Consider the following 19,606-nt stretch of genomic DNA (forward strand, 5'->3'; position numbering starts at 1 on the left):
AAACATTGTCGGACATTTTATGACGTATTTGTTACATTAACGTGTTCTCGACGTGTCCCTTGCATTGAAATTTTTTGTCGAATGCCAGATGTAATCGAGTTATTACCATTTAATTGCTACTTATTATATTAGGGATCATGGGAGTGCCTGTTTTGTCAACATAGTTCTTCATTGTAGATCGTGAAACTCGCTCTAAAATTCAGTCTGAATATTGGCATAAATAGTTTCTACCATGTCGCATGGTACTTTGAATGATTATCCTTCAACTCTTATAAACATTTTTGTTCCTTAACAGAAGTAGTCAGATGATCACAATCTTAAGTTGTACATTTTAAAGTCTTCGTGAGGAAAACGAATATCTATTACTGGAAAGAAATACTGTCTCTGAAATCTAAAATGAAATTTTGTTCTCAATTTAAGAACCAGATACTCAGCAGTGTTTATTATACTTCTTACCAAATACTAGATGGAATAAAAAGGCTACCTGAATGGATTCTTTCGGGAAGAAGAAGTTCTTTCAGCGGAGTGAGGTTAATTATATTTAACATGCCCAACTCAACAATTTATTCAGTTAGAGCATGTTTCTTGTGATATAAGGAACAGAGGTATGATTTCCCGTGGTTGTGTGAATATTCTTTCCAAAATTAAACAAGTGATTTGTAGGTTTTGACTGCTGTATTTTCAGACGGACTTCCGATGGAGTGTTGCACTCTCACAGGAAACCATCTCGATCCATCTCTGCAGAGCAGTTCCTGTTTGCCCCTTGACGTGCCTGCTGATGATTACTTCTACAGTAACTTGGGCAAGTCGTGCTTGAATCTACCGAGGAGCAACGCCACGTTCGCATTCAATTGCAGATTCAGTTATGGCGAAAGTGTAAGTTTCTTTGGATATCATTGTTTTTATGTATCAGTTGCTCAGGTGGAACGTTTGTGTGTTATGGATTTTTTTCAAGGGATCAAGTACATGGGAGCCACAGAGCGAAGTGCTCTTTTACTCAACTGATTGGTACCTTGGTTTGCCAATGAGTGGAGGCAATCTCTTGGAACTTACACTAGTTGGGGCAAATCACCCTGCACCACCTTGATTCGAGGTGATTCAGAATTCAAACCCCTCAGCGCTGAGTCATTGGTAACAATGGACGACTGATCGTCTTAAGAAATGAAAATTTTCGTATGAATTAAGAAATGACATGATTTTAAAAAAGCCATTTTGTTGTACAGAAGCCAAGGCCCTCGATATTTGTAGCAAGTATTGGGCTTCTTGTATCCTCCGTGGCTCAGACGGTAGCGCGTCGGCCTCTCACCGCTGGGTTCCGTAGTTCAAGTCCCGGTCGCCCAATGTGAGATTTGTGCTGGAAAAAGCGGAGGAGGGATAGGGTTTTTCCGGATACTCCGGTTTTCCCTGTCATCTTCCATTCCATCAACACTATCCACTATCATTTCATTTCATCTGTCAGTCATTAAGCATTGCCCCAGGGGACTGCGAGAGGCTTCGGCAGCCGGCACAATTCCTATCCTCGCCGTAAAACGGGGGCTTCATTCATTTTACCCCTGACCCGCTCATTGGCTGGAAAACAGTCTGTAGGTTTTCATCATTCATTATTGGGCCTCTTGGTCCTGCGTACACTCTTAAGCACGTCGATATCGTCAAATTAGGACTTGGCTAAGTAGATCCGAATCTTGGTCATCTTAATTAGTTTCAAATCTGTAGGTTAATAGTTGGGATTCGTAAATCCCTATGGAATTCAAAATTTGATTTATATCACAGGGAGTGAGCTATTCGGCGAAAGATGATATTTTGAAAAAGCTGGAGTCGACGGAATGGTGTCCATGGAGTACAGCACCAGGCCTCACATCCGTAGAGTATAATGGGCCTGATAAATGTCAGATAGGAAGTACGCTTTATGGTATCGCTGAGTGGCCGTCTGTTTTTTTGTTGATAATGCACCACTTCCAAAAGGTTTTAAACTAGGCTTGCATTTTCGAGGTTGCATCACGTAGTCTTTGCTGAGGGGTAATAAACTGCGATGTCGTCTGCAAATCGGTGAATTTCAACTCTTGTCGTCGTAAGGAGATCGTTAACATATAAATCGTAAAGTTTTGGAGACAGGGCTCCACCCGCAGTACACCCACGAGAAGTTGCCGACGGGTTTATTTTTCACCTGCGCAAGTTTCAAAAAATGTCTTATTGCGGAGATATGACTGAATAATTTTGATCACATTGTTTGAAACTCGATAGAGTTCCGCAAGTTTAACAATTAAATTATCGTGCCAGATGGTGTCGCAAGCTTTCTCCACGCCAAGGAAGCCCGCTGGCTGGCTGTGTTTTAAATTAAACAACCTCGTAATATACTAGGCGAGGCGTAGAATAACTAAAGGAGTAGAACGTTTGGTCTGGAAATCAAACTGTTCCGGCTGCAGTATATTACTGGAAGCAAGGTGGCTGTTGAGTCTATTGAGAAAAATCTCTCAATATTTTACGGAGGTGGCCTATTATTCTGTGGAAATAGCCCGTCTTTCCCCGGCTTAGGCTTTGGCTGTCTTCTAAGCTGTGGAGAAGTAACCATGTGTTAGAAAGTCTGTAAAAATAGTAGCCTGGAAAATTATTGCCCTATGGGTAAGGATTTAATTTCTTGGGGGTTACCTTGTCGGCCATGGAGACTTATTCTCATTTAGTCCTTTAATAACCTTGCACACCTCAGCAGGGCTAATGTCGATTCCCTCTTCACGTGTCATCGAATTTTGCCTAAAAGTTGCGGCCTTTCGGGCTGCCAGTCGTTCAGTAGCGTTATCATCGTAAGAAATATCGTGGGTTCGACAGTGACTCTTGATTGAACCAACGATGGCCTCAGCTTTATCCAAGACGGAGAAAACAAGACCGTGACGGTTATGAATTGGACGCCTAGGTTCACGTGTACGAGTGAAACCGCGAGTTACCCGCTAGAAGTCGTGGTCCTAATAATTTCCAGAGAGGGTGTGACAGAGCATTTACCATTTTTAAAACCTGTGTCCCACAGTCTTGTGCAGACGACCATGGCTAGTTCTTTGTACTCTGCCCGGTCGGCTGAGGTAACGTAAAATTGGCATCTCTTCCTATAGCGGTTTGTAATCTTGATCAAATCCAAAAGGAGATCAGATAAACCAGGGCCTCTCAGGGTGCATGCGCGTGGTGCATGCACTGTGCACGGTGCAAAAGACGACTTCGCTTGGTTGACCAGAGTGCAGACCCCCCACTCCTCTCTCCCTACACCTGTCTCCCCGTTCGGCCTGTCTCCGCGTTCCTCACCTTCACTGCTGTTTCTCCCCCACTGCGAAATGTTTACGTGTGGTGAGCGGAGACGCACAGTTGTATGGGACAAGGTTACCAGTGTTATTAAAAAAATTAAAAAAGTGAATTAGAAATACACATACATGTTTGAGAGGAATGTAAACATAATTTTAAAAAAATGCAGAACCCGTAACCAAAATGAAAATGCTACAGTACTGGAACAAAACTCATTTGTGGATATAGAATGCTCTTCTTCAAGCTGTTTCAACTTCCTTAATTCTTTCTCTCTGACGTCTCCTATGATTTCACAATAATTTTCCGAATGTAGTCTGTTGTAGTGTCTTTCAATAGATGATTTTCTTACGGACGTAATTATCGTCCCACAGATTAAGCATTTGGCGTTATCGTCACGACAAACAAACAAAAAAAAAATACGAAAGTTCCCAGTTCGATTGAAATGGACTTTCGGAAGTCTATGCTTTCTTCGAAACAGGTTGCTCCATTATTATGTTGTTGTCGTGCGCTTGTCTATTTCACTGATAAACACGTCGTCTACCACCAAACGCTTCGTCGCTCTCAGCACACTACACCATCCGAGTCAAGCCGAGTTGAGGCGAAGCGTACCGATGCACAGTGCACAGAGCCTATGCACCTCGCTCTGCACGCGTGAGAGTTTGGGCGTTTGAGAGGCCCTGAGATAAACCATCCTCAGGGGATGATTTAGGAGCCGAATGTGAATTTAGTGCAGCTATATTGATATGCTTCCTGGCATTTAGAATCTTGAAAATAATATGTATAACAAATATTTTAATTTTTTGTCTACATGCGACATGAACTGTAGTCCAGTTTGAGGTCGAAATTAGGTCGAGATGACTCTTGCAAGCGTGCCAATGTAGGATTGAAAATACAGTAATAGGATTATGATCATCGGTAAATTCAGATGGCACTTCAAAATCAAGTAGTCTGTTATAAAATGTTAATACCATCACATTATCGACAGCTGGTAGGCCATTTAACCAGTATATGGTTGGTTCCGTAGGGGCACAGACCAAGACGTCATTTACTCCGTAAATTGTTCTAATATCATTTCCTTAGGATTATATATCCTAGAGTTCAAGACTGGGTGCTGGGAATTGAGATCCTTTGCTACTATGGCAGGAATATGGACAGATTTATTTAGAACTTCATCTAGCTCTGCTGAGATAAGAGGCGCTGAAGGTGGTAGGTACGCAGCCAAAAGGTGGTGATGAAAGCTACGATGGTGGATTTTATGACCTTCTTCTTCTTCTTCTCTTCTTCATGGGGCATCTAATTATTAGTTCCTAATTAGCGTCGACCTCTAGGATGTTTTGATACCATGTTTTTCCTTCATTCCCACCTAGATATGCCTGCTCCCTTCACAAAGATGCAGGTTGTTCTTATGGGGTCTTCTTGGATTTTTTCTCTCTCTTCACCTGGTAGTCCTAGAGTGGAGAGTCTGATTATACCCAGCGCCTCACATTCGAAAAGTATGTGTTCAGCTGATTCCTCTGCTTCATTGCATTTCTTACATATATTGTCTCTTATTACTCTAATTCTATGTAGGTGTTTTTTCCTATGACAGCGTCCTGTCAACAGTCCTACTACCCATCTAATATTTTCTCTGCTAAGTTTCAACAGTTCTTTAGTATGCTTCTTGTTTGGTCTTTTTATCAGTTCCTTTGCAAACCTGCGTCCTGGAGTATTTTCCAGTTCTCCATTTGTTTCATTTCTACCCATTTTCCTATGTAGTGTCGGGCTTGTCCATAGGAAATCACGTATACAGGTTCTGGGCCTACGAAATGTGTTTCTGCCCCTTTCCTGGACAGTTTATCTGTCTTTCCATTTCCTTCTATACCTGCATGCCCTGGTACCCACATTATTTTGACAATGTTGTACTTTGAGAGCTTCAGGAGAAGTGAATGGCAATGCCAAACAATTCTGGATATTATACGGACTGCTTCTAGTGCCTTGATGGACTCTTGGCTGTCCGTAAAAATGAAAATGTTCTCATACCTATAGTTCATTTTCAGATTTTCTTCAAAACATGTTGTGATAGCTATCACTTCCGCTTGAAAGATTGTAGTGTATTTGCCCAGGCTCATCTGGATTGATCTCTGAGGTCTTCCCCCGTTGATCCCTCCTCCTGTGCCAAGTGTTTCCGGTTACCCACCTTGAAGTGACATGCACGAATTGCCCCACGGGCCTTCGACTAAAAATCATATTTTTCGTAACCATCTGCGTTTATCCGTCGTACGATAAATACGTACATGGCATAAAGGTACGGCAATAACGTACTCTTAGCATTTGTTATATACATTCGTTTGATAGACCTAATGTCAACAAAAATATATTAGAATAATCTTCCAATAAATACCATCTCCATGTGATTACAGTGACATCATATGCAACGGATAACACAATCCGGAGTGAGTAGGTTTCAAATAAATATTTTGGTTGAAATAACTCCACCTGTTTTCCACTTTTAGGAATATACAAACAGACAAACAGATACCAAAGGAGAGGTTCTACATCATGTTTCCTTGGTGTTCGGATAGATTAGATGGGGTTAATTTTCAAGCAGAGAAAAGTAGTGTGCATCCTCTGATTTTCTCCTGTTATGGATCCTTAAAATAATTGTAGGTGTCCATCACTGGCTGCAGAGCATGAAGCCCGTAGAAAATGGTATTTTTCTCCGTGTTTTGAAGAGGAAGCGGAATTATGTACATAACAAAAATCACTTAAAATGAAGGGTCTTTTCACATATAGTCCACAGATTTTACATATAATCAATAGCGTAAGAGGAAATTGAAAAGAAACTTCTCCTTGCCTTCCTATATAACCCCAATCTATTCAGTAATTTGAAATGAGATCCTAATCTAAACCAGATCATGGACGATTAGACTCTAAATGTGAAGTTTGGTCGAGATATAATCAATGGTGAAAATAAAAGACTTTTCTTTTATACCTACAGCCCCCAGTCTATTCTATGGTTTTTAAATTATATTCAAATCGAAACCTGCTCCTGGATGATTAGACTGTAAACGTGAAGTTTGGTAGGGATATAATCAATAGTGTAAGAGAAAACTGAAAATACCTCTACTGCTCTTCCTTTTTACCCCCAGTCTGTTCAGTGAATTTTAAATAATATGCTCATCTAAACCTGATTACGGATAAGTACACTACAAATATGAATTTAGGTCAAAATATAATCAATAATATAAGAGAAAATTGAAAAAAACGTCTTCTGGTCTTCTTGTAAACCCCAGTATGTTCGGTGATTTTTAAATGATATGCATATCAAATCCTGGTTCTGAATAAGTAGACTCTAAATGTGAAGTTTAGTTGAGATATAATCAATGGTATAAAATAAAATTAAAAGACACGATCCTGAATGAGTAGACTCTAAATATGAAGTTTAGTCGACATATAATCAATAGTGTAGGGGAAAGCTGACAAAAAAACCTCTACGAGTCTTCGTATAAAACGCTAGTCTATTCAGTTACTGGAATCTAAATATGAAGTTTCGTTGAGATCTATTAAGCTGTTTACCCGTGATAATGGAACAAACAGACACACAGACAAACAAACAAATCGACACGAAAGCTAAAAACGACTGATATGATATCGGGTTGACCTAAAACGGATAAATATATCAACATTTGGGGAAACAAATAACATTAATGACAGCGGACCCCCTAGAACTTTACTTATAAGATATCGACTCTTAATTTTATTTTTCACTTCGCTCCTGCTTTCTCATCTTTCTGTTCCTTCGTTGAATTCCTCACAAGAATGACCTGAGTGTAAAAGATTACAAGTATTGAATACCATGATGCAGCTCGACCCATAAGAGTAATGTATAGCAGCCATCTTACCTAGGATGGCGGTCAGACTAAGGCTGGGATCGAACCCCAGCCCAGAAAGGCTATGCTTGCACTGTTATGCAAATAGCTTCGGGCATAGAACTTGTGTCTTAAAGTTAACGCCCTTGTGAGGCTAAGCCTGGAGTCGAATCCGAGCCTGTAAGCTTAACCTTGTACTCTTATACGGTTAGCCTGGGTGTCAAAGTTTGGATCTGTAAGGTTCAGCGATGTCGTCGGCTGTTAGGTTAAGCTTGCACTCTTGGGCATCGAACTTGGGTTTGTGAAGTTAGTAACTCTGTTAGGTTAAGCCTGGTGTCGAATCCAAACCTATTAGGTTAAACTTGCACACGTGGGCAGTGTTAGGTTTTTACGTCGTGTGAGGTTAAGTATTGCACTCTTAGTCAGCACATCTCAGTGGAGTAGGCCTCCTGTCAGGCGCCAGCGGACGCAGAAACGGCTGAACCCGTGAAAAATACTACTTGTGAATCGACCACCGTGTATGTTGAAGTGCCCTCATTATATGACATTTAGTCTATGTTTTACAGCTAATTTTTACTTATGTATATTTATACCCGGGTTTCATTTCCGGTTGGTTGAGAGATTTTAATCGCATCTGGATAATTCCTTTGATTCGGGAATTGGTGTTTGTCCCCAAACGACGCTATCAACCACCACAGAAACACACAATAGTGAATACATCCCTGCACATTGGTTTGGTATCAGAAAGGGCATCCAGCCGTAAAACAGGGCCAAAGACACAATGCGACACAGTTCGCATTCACGGCCCCATCAAGTTGTGGGTAAAGCGGTAGATTAAGTGTATTATTATTATTATTATTATTATTATTATTATTATTATTATTATTATTATTATTATTATTATTATTATTATTATTATTATTATTAATTGTATTTAATTAATTCATTCATCTCGTTTTGGCCAACTATGGAGCACGTCATTTCAACTGCCTCCTTCTTTGGGCCTTGATATTTGCCCAGTACTTCCGCGTTCATTCTCGGTGTTTTGCTCCTTTCTTTCCTGTTTCCATGCCTTTCCTGTGTTTAGCTTCTGCTTTTTCTGGAAACCACGGCATGCTTGAAGTTTCTTCTTTAGTGGAACACTCCAGGATGTCCTTACGTGTGATCTCCAGTTCTTCGTGATCTCTTTCTACGTCAGTCGAACAGGCACCTTTGATTGTTTTGTCCTGAAAGTAGTTAATGATCCGATAGGCTAACCTTGGTGGGTTCACTAGAGTCACGTGTACATGAAAGGTGATCCTACTTTTCCGGATGGTGTCGGTTATCTTCTTCAAAACTGTTGTATAGTTCACGGTTGTGCCAGCTTCTGTACTCGACAGTTTCTTTGACAGAGACCGCGTTTCTTCTAAAATCTTTCTTTAGGTTCAAATTTTTCAATCAGGACTTTCTTGTTTTCTGTGAGATATTCCGCAGCGTATAAGACCTCTGGTCGGATGAAAATGCAGTAGTGCCTTAGATTTGCATTGAAGGATATCGATCTTTTGTTGTAGACACTTTCAGTTTGCCGGTATGGCATTTCAATTTAGTTCATGCGTGACGCGATGGCTTCTTTCTCGCAGTCGTTGGATTATATTCTTCTTCTACTTCGTATTATTATTACTATATTCAGATTTCTTATACGAATTGAGCTGATTACGTTTATAAGGAATGTTTTGCCTTATATTTTACAATAGAGCGCTTTCAAGTTGCCTAACTACTAGGAGGAGTTCAAAGTTTATCTTTCAATAACTCGAAACAGAGAGAGCTCCAGAACGAATTACTTCACGGATGGTAGTTTTGTCTTAATGCACACATTATCACTAAGTTTAACAAAAACAGGGGAGGGACAGTCGTGGGTTTCTCTTATCAGATTCTTTCCCATCTCTATTTCAGCTCAGTGCTTTAAAATCAAACACAATGTAAGTTGTAACCAATTCCTTGGACAATTTACGTTGAAAATGGTTTCCCAGATGTACTTCCTCCCCTTAAAACATTATTCACTATCACCACCTATTTACGTTCCCCGTATTGATACAAGGAGAAGTATGTTTGAGCAATAGATTTCGTCAAATATGAGACACACTTCTTTGGAAAACTCTTCTTCGAAATGGAAAGAATAGTTTTCTTCTGAAGGTAATAGAATGGTATCTACGGACATCCGAACTCACTTCTAATTTTCCCTGTGTAATTTTACTCAAGTAATGTGTTGTATACAGAGCTGTGTTATGCCTCTTTGAATTTAAATCGTTGTAAGCCTGACAGACGATGACAACCGAAGTAACTCTACAGTAGCTAATTAATGAAAATTGACTCTGTTCCAGATTAATGATCAAAGCCACTTGCTGGACGGATCAGTGGTGTACGGCGCATCAGCGGCAATGGCAAATAGATTACGGGAGAAGAACGGTGGTCGACTTCGTGTGCGTAACGACAACGGCCGAGATATGTTGCCATTGTCTCCAAAACCTGTCGAAGATTGTCTAGGGGCATCCGACGAGTTCTGCTTGCTTAGTGGTGCGTTTAATTTCATGTGACAATTAACGTATGTGTCTATATTTCAGACCCAATGCGCCTACAGTTCTTTTCTGTTCCGTGTGGGCCGGGTGGCTTTTCTGAGTGAGTGGCTCAAACTGGGCCACTGACGTGTTCGATTCCGGCTCAGTCTGGTGGTGTTCAATGGCACTGGAATAAACAACTTCGTGTCAGTAGATTTATTGACACATATAAGAATTCCTGCGGGCACCTCGGCGTCTCCGAAGACCGTAAGAGTATTTTGTAAGACATAAAAGAAAATAAAATTAATGTATTGTTCCATGTGAACAGAAGGAAATGAAGACGTAATTTGCAATGAACATTTTAATGAACGTGAATACGAATCTATTGACTGGCAAAGACCTAACTTAATTTAAAATATATTTAAGTGTTATTTTGTTTATGTGAGTTGGTAATTTTCCCCTATTAATTAGCTCTCAACCTAGAATCTCAAATTGTTTACTATTAAAGTAACAGAAATTCAGTTTATATCTTTCTTCATTTAAAATTTCTGGGAACTTTAACTCTTGTAATTAATCTCACGTTACCAAGAGTCTGGTGAGGAATTCATATGTTAGCCAGCAACTAACCTATCCTACGAACACTTACACCGTCGTCTCTTACGTTCACGCGTCGTGGACTTGCTAGGATTTTAACGTCACACTAATACTTTAATATTTTCGGCGACGATGGGATAGGAAGGATCTATGACGGGAAACGAAGAGTCCGTAATCTTAATGAAGGTATGAAATGGCAAAACTTGTATAATAGCTTCAGGGATACAAACGTTGTATTTCTCTAGTGCAAGCTTCGAGCTGGCGCGTTCCTCACAGTCACGCCGCTTGATAGAATCATGGAACTGTAGACTGTACAGTTCCATTTCATTACAGCTAAGTTGTCAGAACGTACTCCGAATAGCTGAGTTTAGTCATTATTTCGACCATCACAGGGGTGTTCCCTGACAGCCTTCTCTGAATGCTCTGTAAACTAAGCCATTACAAGGCTTTCTGAAGGTTACAATACACATTCTTGTGGCAGGTCATCAGTACATATTTCCGCCAGATAGGAAATTCAAACACTTTATAAGATTTAAACTTGCACACCACGCACAGCGTGGTTCAGGTACATTCTAGTCAGTAAGTTGGGCGGTCAAAAGTAACAGGTGATTCGGTGTAGTAGTTTTTCTGGCCAAACAGCCGATGTGCCGGCAACCTCTGCGTTTTGTCTGTTCAGCGGTTCGATCTACTCTAAAGGGGAAAGCCTCGAGTAATGTAATGAAGAAAATCGTAAATAAACTGTGCAATTTCGTTACTGTGTAGCACCATTTTATTTAGAAAATGTGTTTGGAGTACCCAATCTCTCATTCTACACAACATGACACCTTTACTTGCTGCCCTAATCCTCTCACTAGATCATACGTGTTGCGTCCGTTACATCATGCAATTAACCCCGCAGAAGAAGAATCAATTTCGTTGACTTCCCCATATATTAACAGCACATCCACCAACTCATCATTTTTATAACACCCCAGCTCCATGCTATACAAAACAAGTTATGTACTGTACATGTACGTATATGAAATAATTTTACATTTCAATATACAATCATGTGACCTACAGAAGATCGCAAAAGTACTATAAAATAATCAGCAGGTATATTTTTTTTTTTGCCAGTTGCTTTACGTCGCTCCGACACAGATAGGTCTTATGGCGACAATGGGAGAGGAAAGGGCTAGGAGTGGGAGGGAAGCGGCCGTGGTCTTAATTAAGGTACAGCCCCAGCATTTGCCTGGTGTGAAAATGGGAAACCACTGAAAACCATTTTCAGGGCTGCCGACAGTGGGCTTCGAACCTACTATCTCCCGAATACTGGATACTGGCCGCACTTAAGCGACTGCAGCTATCGAGCTCGGTAGCAGGTATAATAAGCGCAGTCGAAACCAATGTCATTATCTCTCGAGAACACGAGTATCGTGGCCGAAACTGACAGAAAATAAACAGTCAGGAACTCAATTTGGGCCTCCTAGGTCAAGCGAAACGACGTAAGAGGCTACCCTACAAATAACTGGCACATACGTTAACACGAGAAAAGACGGTTTATTCAAATTGAAATGAAAACTCTAACGAACAACAACGAAATGTCTTACTCACAACAATAGTCTTGAAACTTCATCTTTCGTAGTTTCAACTACCGTGTTAACAACGATTTGGTCTACTCCAAAAGAATAACTTTCATTAGAGCTTTTATAATTATCTTCCGTACACAATAGGAATTGTCAATCTTGACCCAACTAAAGAGAGGTGATTATTTCGAATATAATCTATCTGCACTTACAGTTTTGAATAATACATCATAAAAGTGGCCCTTCCACTTATATTATTTCAAGTTAAGCTCAAAAACTTCATTAACGATCACCTCAGAAGAAGAAGAAAATAATTAATTTTTATACCATTGCTGACGTAAAGATACAGCTGAGAAGGGCATAAAAGGGGCATGCCCTGAGAGCAGCCAGAATGGAACGCAGGCAAGATGAAAGAAACAAGGTAGCCATAGAAACTCAATAATAAGCGAGAATTAATAAAATGGAAATGAAATCAGAATAAAGCACTAAAGGCTAATAGATGCCAACACATATTAAAAAATGTCAAAGAAATCAACGGGATCCAGACAGTGGTGTTAAGTCTGTTTTAAAACGTCCAGAGACCCGAAGTACAAACTCCATCGACCGGGGTAACGTAGAGATGACCCTAATACCGTACGGTCACCATTATAAATAAATCAGGATGTTGAAACCTCGAACCCATGTTAGAAAATTCGACACCTATGTAAACACATTCGGAGATAAATTTTTACAAGAATATCATGACCTGGCGATCAAACCTTGTGTCTCCGCCACATCTTAATACCGCATGAACCAAGCCTTGCCTGGAAATAAGGTGCACACAACCAAAAACATTAAATCAACGGTACGATCAATAAATTGTATCAACACATGTGAAGGTAGTATGGTCTCAAATCAGAAGCAGGATCGCACCAAAATGTACAAATCACAAAGGACGCATACCACTAATCACCCCATATTATAATACAATAGAATAAAAGGCACAAAAACATGAAAGAAAAGCTGTCAGACTCCAGTCAATGAGTTGTGATTAAATATTACTTATCGTCAGACATCAAAACGAGTGCTGTGACAACCTTTAAATGCAATGTTCATATTAAAAATAAAAACTAGAATAGCATAACAAGAATACCATTACCTTGTGAAATCTCTTCGTATGAATAGTTTCAACCGCCTGGGGTAGGTGAGAGCTCGATATATAATATTTCAAGTGGTTAACATATCTTTTGTATGTCAGAAATGCCATGGTTGTACTAACTGCATTCATTTGCAATTCCAACAATAAGTAAGGTCAAGTCAGAGAGTTAAAGAGTAAAACATAATGCAGAAAGAAAGTCTTTATGACAGATGTTCGCTAGAGGTACCATTGAGTGAAGTTATTAGCTTCCAAACTTAAATCAATGAGACACTATTGGCCGAAATACAGGCAACCTCGTTCTATATGCTCCTAACCGTAGTAACATAATCGTGCTAAAATTCAGCATACTGGCTCATTTTCACACCACCCACTGCAAACTGAGGCCGTTCTTGGTGGTCAGACAAGAAGGACTGAACTTACTTAGGAGTCAAATATTTAAATCTAATTACGCACACATGTCGTCTTAAATACTAAGCGACTTACTGCTAAACTTAAATTATTAGGATTAACAACATTCCAACATTGAGTATTACTTTCCTTTAAAATGGATTAAAACATTGTCCACCATCTATTTGATTTATCAGATGCATCGTCAATCGATCAGGAACTTTTCAGTTTTTACATCGTCCCTCATCCTCCGAACTGAGCGATCCATTGAGTTATTTATTCCTTTTACTCTCTCGTGTTTACAATCGATATTTAACCACGATGGCCATACATTTATGTACTTCCAGTCAACCGGCTTCTCTTTTCTCTGGAAAAGAAATAATTTTAGAATTTCTCCACATGGACAATCGAAACGTGTACTAAATATCTTAATGCATAATTAGCAGGCATAAATAGAGCTTACGTGTTTCTCTCATGCTGTGGTTTACAAAATCACAACGGCCTTGCTGATTTTGAAATTCTCAAGTCTCCGAGTTTTAAAGTAACCGGACCAAGAAAATTCAATATTTTTCTTAGGGTTGGACCATTTATGATACAGATTAGCGCAGACATTGTTCACTGCTGAACTCACAGGAAACATCTTCACTAAGACGAGATCTCCGGTTCTGAAAGGAGCTTCTGTCCTTCCTCTGTTGAACCTCTTTTCCACCTGATTTCGAGCCTTTTTTAAGTTTTCCAGTGCAATTTCCAGTGTATCTTGAATGAAATGGAATGAAATGGCTTTTAGTGCCTGGAGTGTCCGAGGACATGTTCGGCTCGCCATATTCAGGTCTTTTGATTTGACGTCTGTAGGCGACCTGCGCGTCGTGATGAGAGTGAAATGATGATGAAGACGACACATACAGTACACCCAGCCCCCGTGCCAGCGAAATTAACCAATGATGGTTAAAATTCCCGACCCTGCCGAGAATTGAATCCAGGGCCCCTGTGACCAAAGGCCAGCACGCTAACTATTTAGCTATGGAGAAGGACACAATTTATGTGATTTTTACATATCCTTTGCACTCTTATTAACATACATTTCAATATTTGTATGGCATTTATCAATATGACAACAAATTAAACACACGAACTGAAACATATCAGTGGTGTACTTCTTCTTCACGGGACCTTTGGGCTCGTTTAGGTAGCAGTGTGTCAATGTTTGGTACTATCATTTGCGTACTGGCAAGTCGCGAAACACATCTGAATTTGTCATCGGTGAGCCTACTTCTGTGTCTAGATTTACAAATCTTCATTAATGAAGACATACTTTCTCATAAATAAGTTGATCCGAATATACTCATTCATGTGTTTAGATGGCTTGGAAATGTAATATATATTCTACTTCAGCTCAGACGGGTCGTTCAAGGTTCTTCCTAAAAACAGTTCTGCTGGCGTGTGTTGGATCTGTTCTGGATTGAACAATTAAAGGCTAGACTGAAACAAGGCAGATTTATATCCCAAGAACATTGGTTAGTAGAATGAAATGCAGTAAAACATACTTTGAGGTTGCGATGGAATCTTTCCACGTGGTGGAAAGGTGGTGTGGACTTAGAAGTACATAATTCATCCCCTAGAAAACACATGTTGTGAAGCTGATAGTTTGGAAATATTTTCAGATTTGTCAAGCGATGATTCTACCCAATCGAACATGCGAAACAAACAGTCGGCCACAACAATGTCTTTTCCTCTGACATGGATTATCGTGGACATCTACGTTGACAGACGGAGAATCCACCTGGCCGTTTTCCTTAATTTCTTCATATTCGCGCTCATCCACGACAGAGCCGAATTTTCAGCACGAAGAAGTGATAGGACTTTCAATTTACAAAATGCCTTCTTTTGAGCTTCACGCCAGACGAAGTGAGTGTTTTTATTTTCAGTTGGTTAAGTGGAGCTGAAAGATCCGAGAGATTTTAGGTGAACCTACCGTAAAGACCAACCATTCCAAGGAACTTCCCTACTCCTCGAACATTTATAGGTCTAGGAAATTCTTGAATGCATTTTAACCTTTCAGGATTTACACTGATGCCTGAATCCGAAACGACATGTCCAAGCAAATTGATATCCTTGGAACACAAAGAGATTTTCTCTGGGTTGACCGTGAAACCATATTTCTTCAATCTTTCAAGCACTTCGCGAAGATGAGCAATGTGTTCGTCGATACTGTTAGAATATAGAACCACGTCATCGAAGTAAGTACTCAGGAAAATTTTAAATCTTCGAAAACAGAGTCGACAATGCGGCTGAGCGCTTGACCAATCAAGATACTCATCGGAACTCTACTGAATTCGACTAATCCAAACGGGGTGTGAAGAGTAGTGTAATATCAGCACTGGGGATCCTGAGAAATTTTAAAATAGGCCAAATTCAGGTCAAAGACCGAGAAGAACTTCACTTTTCTAAAATTCTGAAGCGCGATTTCCACCGTGGGCAAGGAAAAACTATCAAACACGATCTTATGGTTCAACACCATGTAATCGACAAGAAATCCAGATTGGCCATCATCCTTTGGCGCTAGAAAATCGGGAGAGCTGTATGAGGACTTGAACGGATTACTCACTTTGTCAACAGTTCATTGATGCGATTTGTCATTGCAGCTAACTTGAGAGGAGAACAATTGAAATGAGAAGACCTAAATGGGACGTAGTCCTTTAGTTCAATCAGATATGAAAATGTCTTAGTGTACCCTAATTCTAGGGTCAAAACTTCAGGAAATTCCTCCAAAAACACTATTCAAAATGGAAGCTTGACTCTCAGACACATGACTCACGGGACCAAGTAGATCTCAGATAGACAAGGTACACAAGGATCTATTTCCAGCTGGTTTGTCGAATGGGAAGCTTTCAGCTATTCTAAATCAAAAGGGCAGGAAAATCTGTGGACAGACATGTGGGCTACATGAAATTGCTGCCTAATAAAAGGGAGTCTGACAAATTTGGAACACCATTGAAGGTCCAATTCCATGAAAGTTTATGAACTTTGACGTGGCACTTAATTCGACCTACAGGACAAACTTGACGACAGTCGACTGACATATAATTAGGTAAACACTCATAATTGCGGAGATATTTCAATTTCATGACTTTTACGAAGGACTGATTTACAAAGGAACTGGTAGATCCTGTAACCTACAACGCATGCAAAAATTGTGACCCACAGAGAACCTTGGCCCAAGGCGAAAATGAAGGTAAACCTCGGATCTTTCTATTATTGTATCAGTTTGGTACCAATGTCGGGCCACCACGTCGGTGCTGATTTAGATTTTCTGCCTCTGATTACAACGTGGCCACACATCACACCTTACCCCATTCAAACCACATTGAGTACACGATGCCGAAGACATCGATCTACAATAATTTCTAGATATATGATAAGTTTTTCCACAATTCCGACATTTTTTCATATTTCTTTCTCTTAGGGTGTTATCCAAACCCTATATTGTGTTAGTGAAATGTCGGGAAGGAGTTCTCAGAACTAACGGAGTTCTCACGATACCCACGCCGTGTAGGAGACGTAGCGCGAAGGAACGCGACAAGCTGCATCAGGGAAATAACAATCGGCAAGGAGCGAAGGAGGCTGAACAAGTTATTTTGGCAAATTATCGACTCAATCGGTTGAAAAGTGTTAGGTCACTTGTGGCAAAATCAGCAATAGGATCATTTAAACCCTGACTTCTTCTGAATATTTCTCGTTTAAGGTGATAATCCATGTCAGCCAGACCGAATCTCAACTTAATTTCCCTAAGTTAGTGAAATCAGACCAAAAACTGGATTTTGCCCTGATTTAGTCGAAACCATTTTAGTGCTAAACCTTCTAGAATGCTAGGGATTACTGGCACGAAAAAATCAAGGAGCATGAAACTACACTCTGCAATATTTCTAACCTTCCTAAAAATTAAATAACATAAGACCCCCTTTGTTTCACGAAACGTTGAACTTCCATTTGCGGACAACATAATATAGAACATGTCTCATAGCGGCTACATTAACACAGAAAGGCTGAGAGATTTTTTGTTCATATTCATCTCATCTCCCAAAGGACTATTTTTCTGATCGAGAGTTGCTAGTAATCGACTGGGCGGATATATTTTTAACTCTTAGTTCAAATTTTTTTTCTCTATATTCTTTCTAGATGCATCGCCCACAGAAGTATCACTTTCGTCACTAGTGTTCTGGTCATTATCACTCTACATAATTAGACAATTTTACGATTAGAATGAATCTTAAAGCTAAAATCACGAACAATCAGGCTATAAGAGATAGCATACCATTAAATATAATGTGCAATATATTCACCATAGGAGAATCGACGTTGTAGTGGGCGTAAACAACGGTATGTAATATTTGAACCACCGAATCTAGCTCTACCTCACCCAAAATCTACTTGCCGGCGAGATATTTCGGTCAAACCACGCTCTGAATACAATTTGTACAAACTCAGATCGGTGAAGAGTCGATGTTGTACGCAAATTAATTACACTAGATCGCAACAGCACTATCGATTAGCGCAGTGGAAAGCACTGTCATTATCTCCCGAGAACACGAGCATCGTGACCGAAACTGACAGCATAAACAGTCAGGAACTGGATTCGGGCCTACTAGGTCAAGCGAAACGACATAAGAGGCTACCCTACAAATAACTGGTACATAATTTAAAACAAAAAAGGGTTTATTCAAATTAAAACGAAAACTCTCAGCTTTAGCAAGAAACAAAGAAACAACATAGAAATGTCTTACTTACAGTAATAGTCCGAAGCATCACCTTTCGTTGTTTCAACTACCGTGGTACAACGGTTTGATCTACTCCAAAAGAATAATTGCATTACAGCTTATATAGTTAACTTCCGTACACAATTGGAATTGTCAATCTTGACCCAATTAAAGAGAAACGATTCTTTCAAAGAGAATCTGTCTCCACTTACAGTTCTCAATAATGCATCATAAAAGTGGTCCTTCCACTTACATTCTTTCAAGTTAAACTCTAAAACTTCACTAACAATCATCTCAGAAGAAGAAGAATAAGAAGAAAAGAATTCATTTGCATACCATTGCTGGCGTGAGGATACACCTGAGAAGGCCATAAAAGGGGCATGCTCTGAGAGCAGCAAAATGGAAACCAAATATGAAAAAAACAAGTTAGCAATATAAACTCTATATTAAACGAGAATTAATAAATTGAAATCAGAAGAATAAAACACTAATGGCTAGTATTTACCAATAACACATACAAAAATAAGTCAAAGACATCAATGGCATCCAGACAGTGGTGTTACGTCTCTTTAAAATCTTTCAAATACTGACACGTCCGGGGACCCGAAGTACAAACACCATCGACGGGGGTAACGTACATATAATCCAAATACCCTAAGGTCACCATAACGCATAATTCTAAAGTCGAATGCTCAAACCCATGTTAGGAAATTCAACAGCAATGTAAACACATTCAGAGAGACCTTTTACAAGAATATCATAATCTGACGATCAAACCTTGTGTCTCGGCCACATCCTAATACCACATAAACCAAGCCTTGCGTGGAAATAAGCTGCATACAACCAAAAACATTAAATCAAGATCTCAACGGTACGAGCAATAAATCGTATCAACACATGTGAAGGTAGTATGGTCTGAAATCAGAAGCAGGGTCGCACCACCACGTACACATCACGAAGAACGTATACCACTAATACTCCCATATTACAATATAATAAAATTAAAACCATACAAACATGAAAGAAAAGCTGTCAGACTCGAGTCATCGAGTTGTGATTAAATATTACTTACCACCAGACATCAAACGAGTGCTGCGGCAACCTTTAAATGCAATATTCAAATTAAGCAGGAAAACTAGAATAATATAATAAGAATACCATTACCCTGTGAATCTCATCATATAAATAGTTTCAACCGCCTGGGGTAGGCGAGAGCTCGATATGTAATATCTGAAGCGGTTAAAATGTATTTTGTGTGCCTGTACTAACTGCATCCGTTTGCAATTCCAACAACAAGTAAGGTCAAGTCAGAGATTTAAAAAGTCAAAGATAATGCAGAAAGGAAGGCTTTATGACAGATGTTAAGTAGAGTCCCCATCTGCCGTTCATTGAATCAATTTGAGGTATCAGCTTCCAAGTCTTAAATCAATGAGAACCGGGCGAGTTGGCCGTGCGCGTAGAGGCGCGCGGCTGTGAGCTTGCATCCGGGAGATAGTAGGTT

The 19,606-nt window shown here is 39.8% G+C and overlaps 1 protein-coding gene across 1 annotated transcript in view; it reads left to right on the plus strand.

The window, feature by feature from the left end:
* Positions 1-19,606, plus strand: part of LOC136864648 (peroxidase) — a 331,409-nt gene that overhangs the window by 154,737 nt on the left and 157,066 nt on the right. The window contains exons 6-7 of the mRNA XM_067141918.2: positions 686-876; positions 9,494-9,686. Coding sequence (XP_066998019.2) covers positions 686-876; positions 9,494-9,686 — 384 coding nt within the window. The remainder of the gene's footprint in view (positions 1-685; positions 877-9,493; positions 9,687-19,606) is intronic.

The sequence above is a fragment of the Anabrus simplex genome, chromosome 2, assembly GCF_040414725.1.
Source record: "Anabrus simplex isolate iqAnaSimp1 chromosome 2, ASM4041472v1, whole genome shotgun sequence".
Lineage (NCBI taxonomy): Eukaryota > Metazoa > Arthropoda > Insecta > Orthoptera > Tettigoniidae > Anabrus > Anabrus simplex.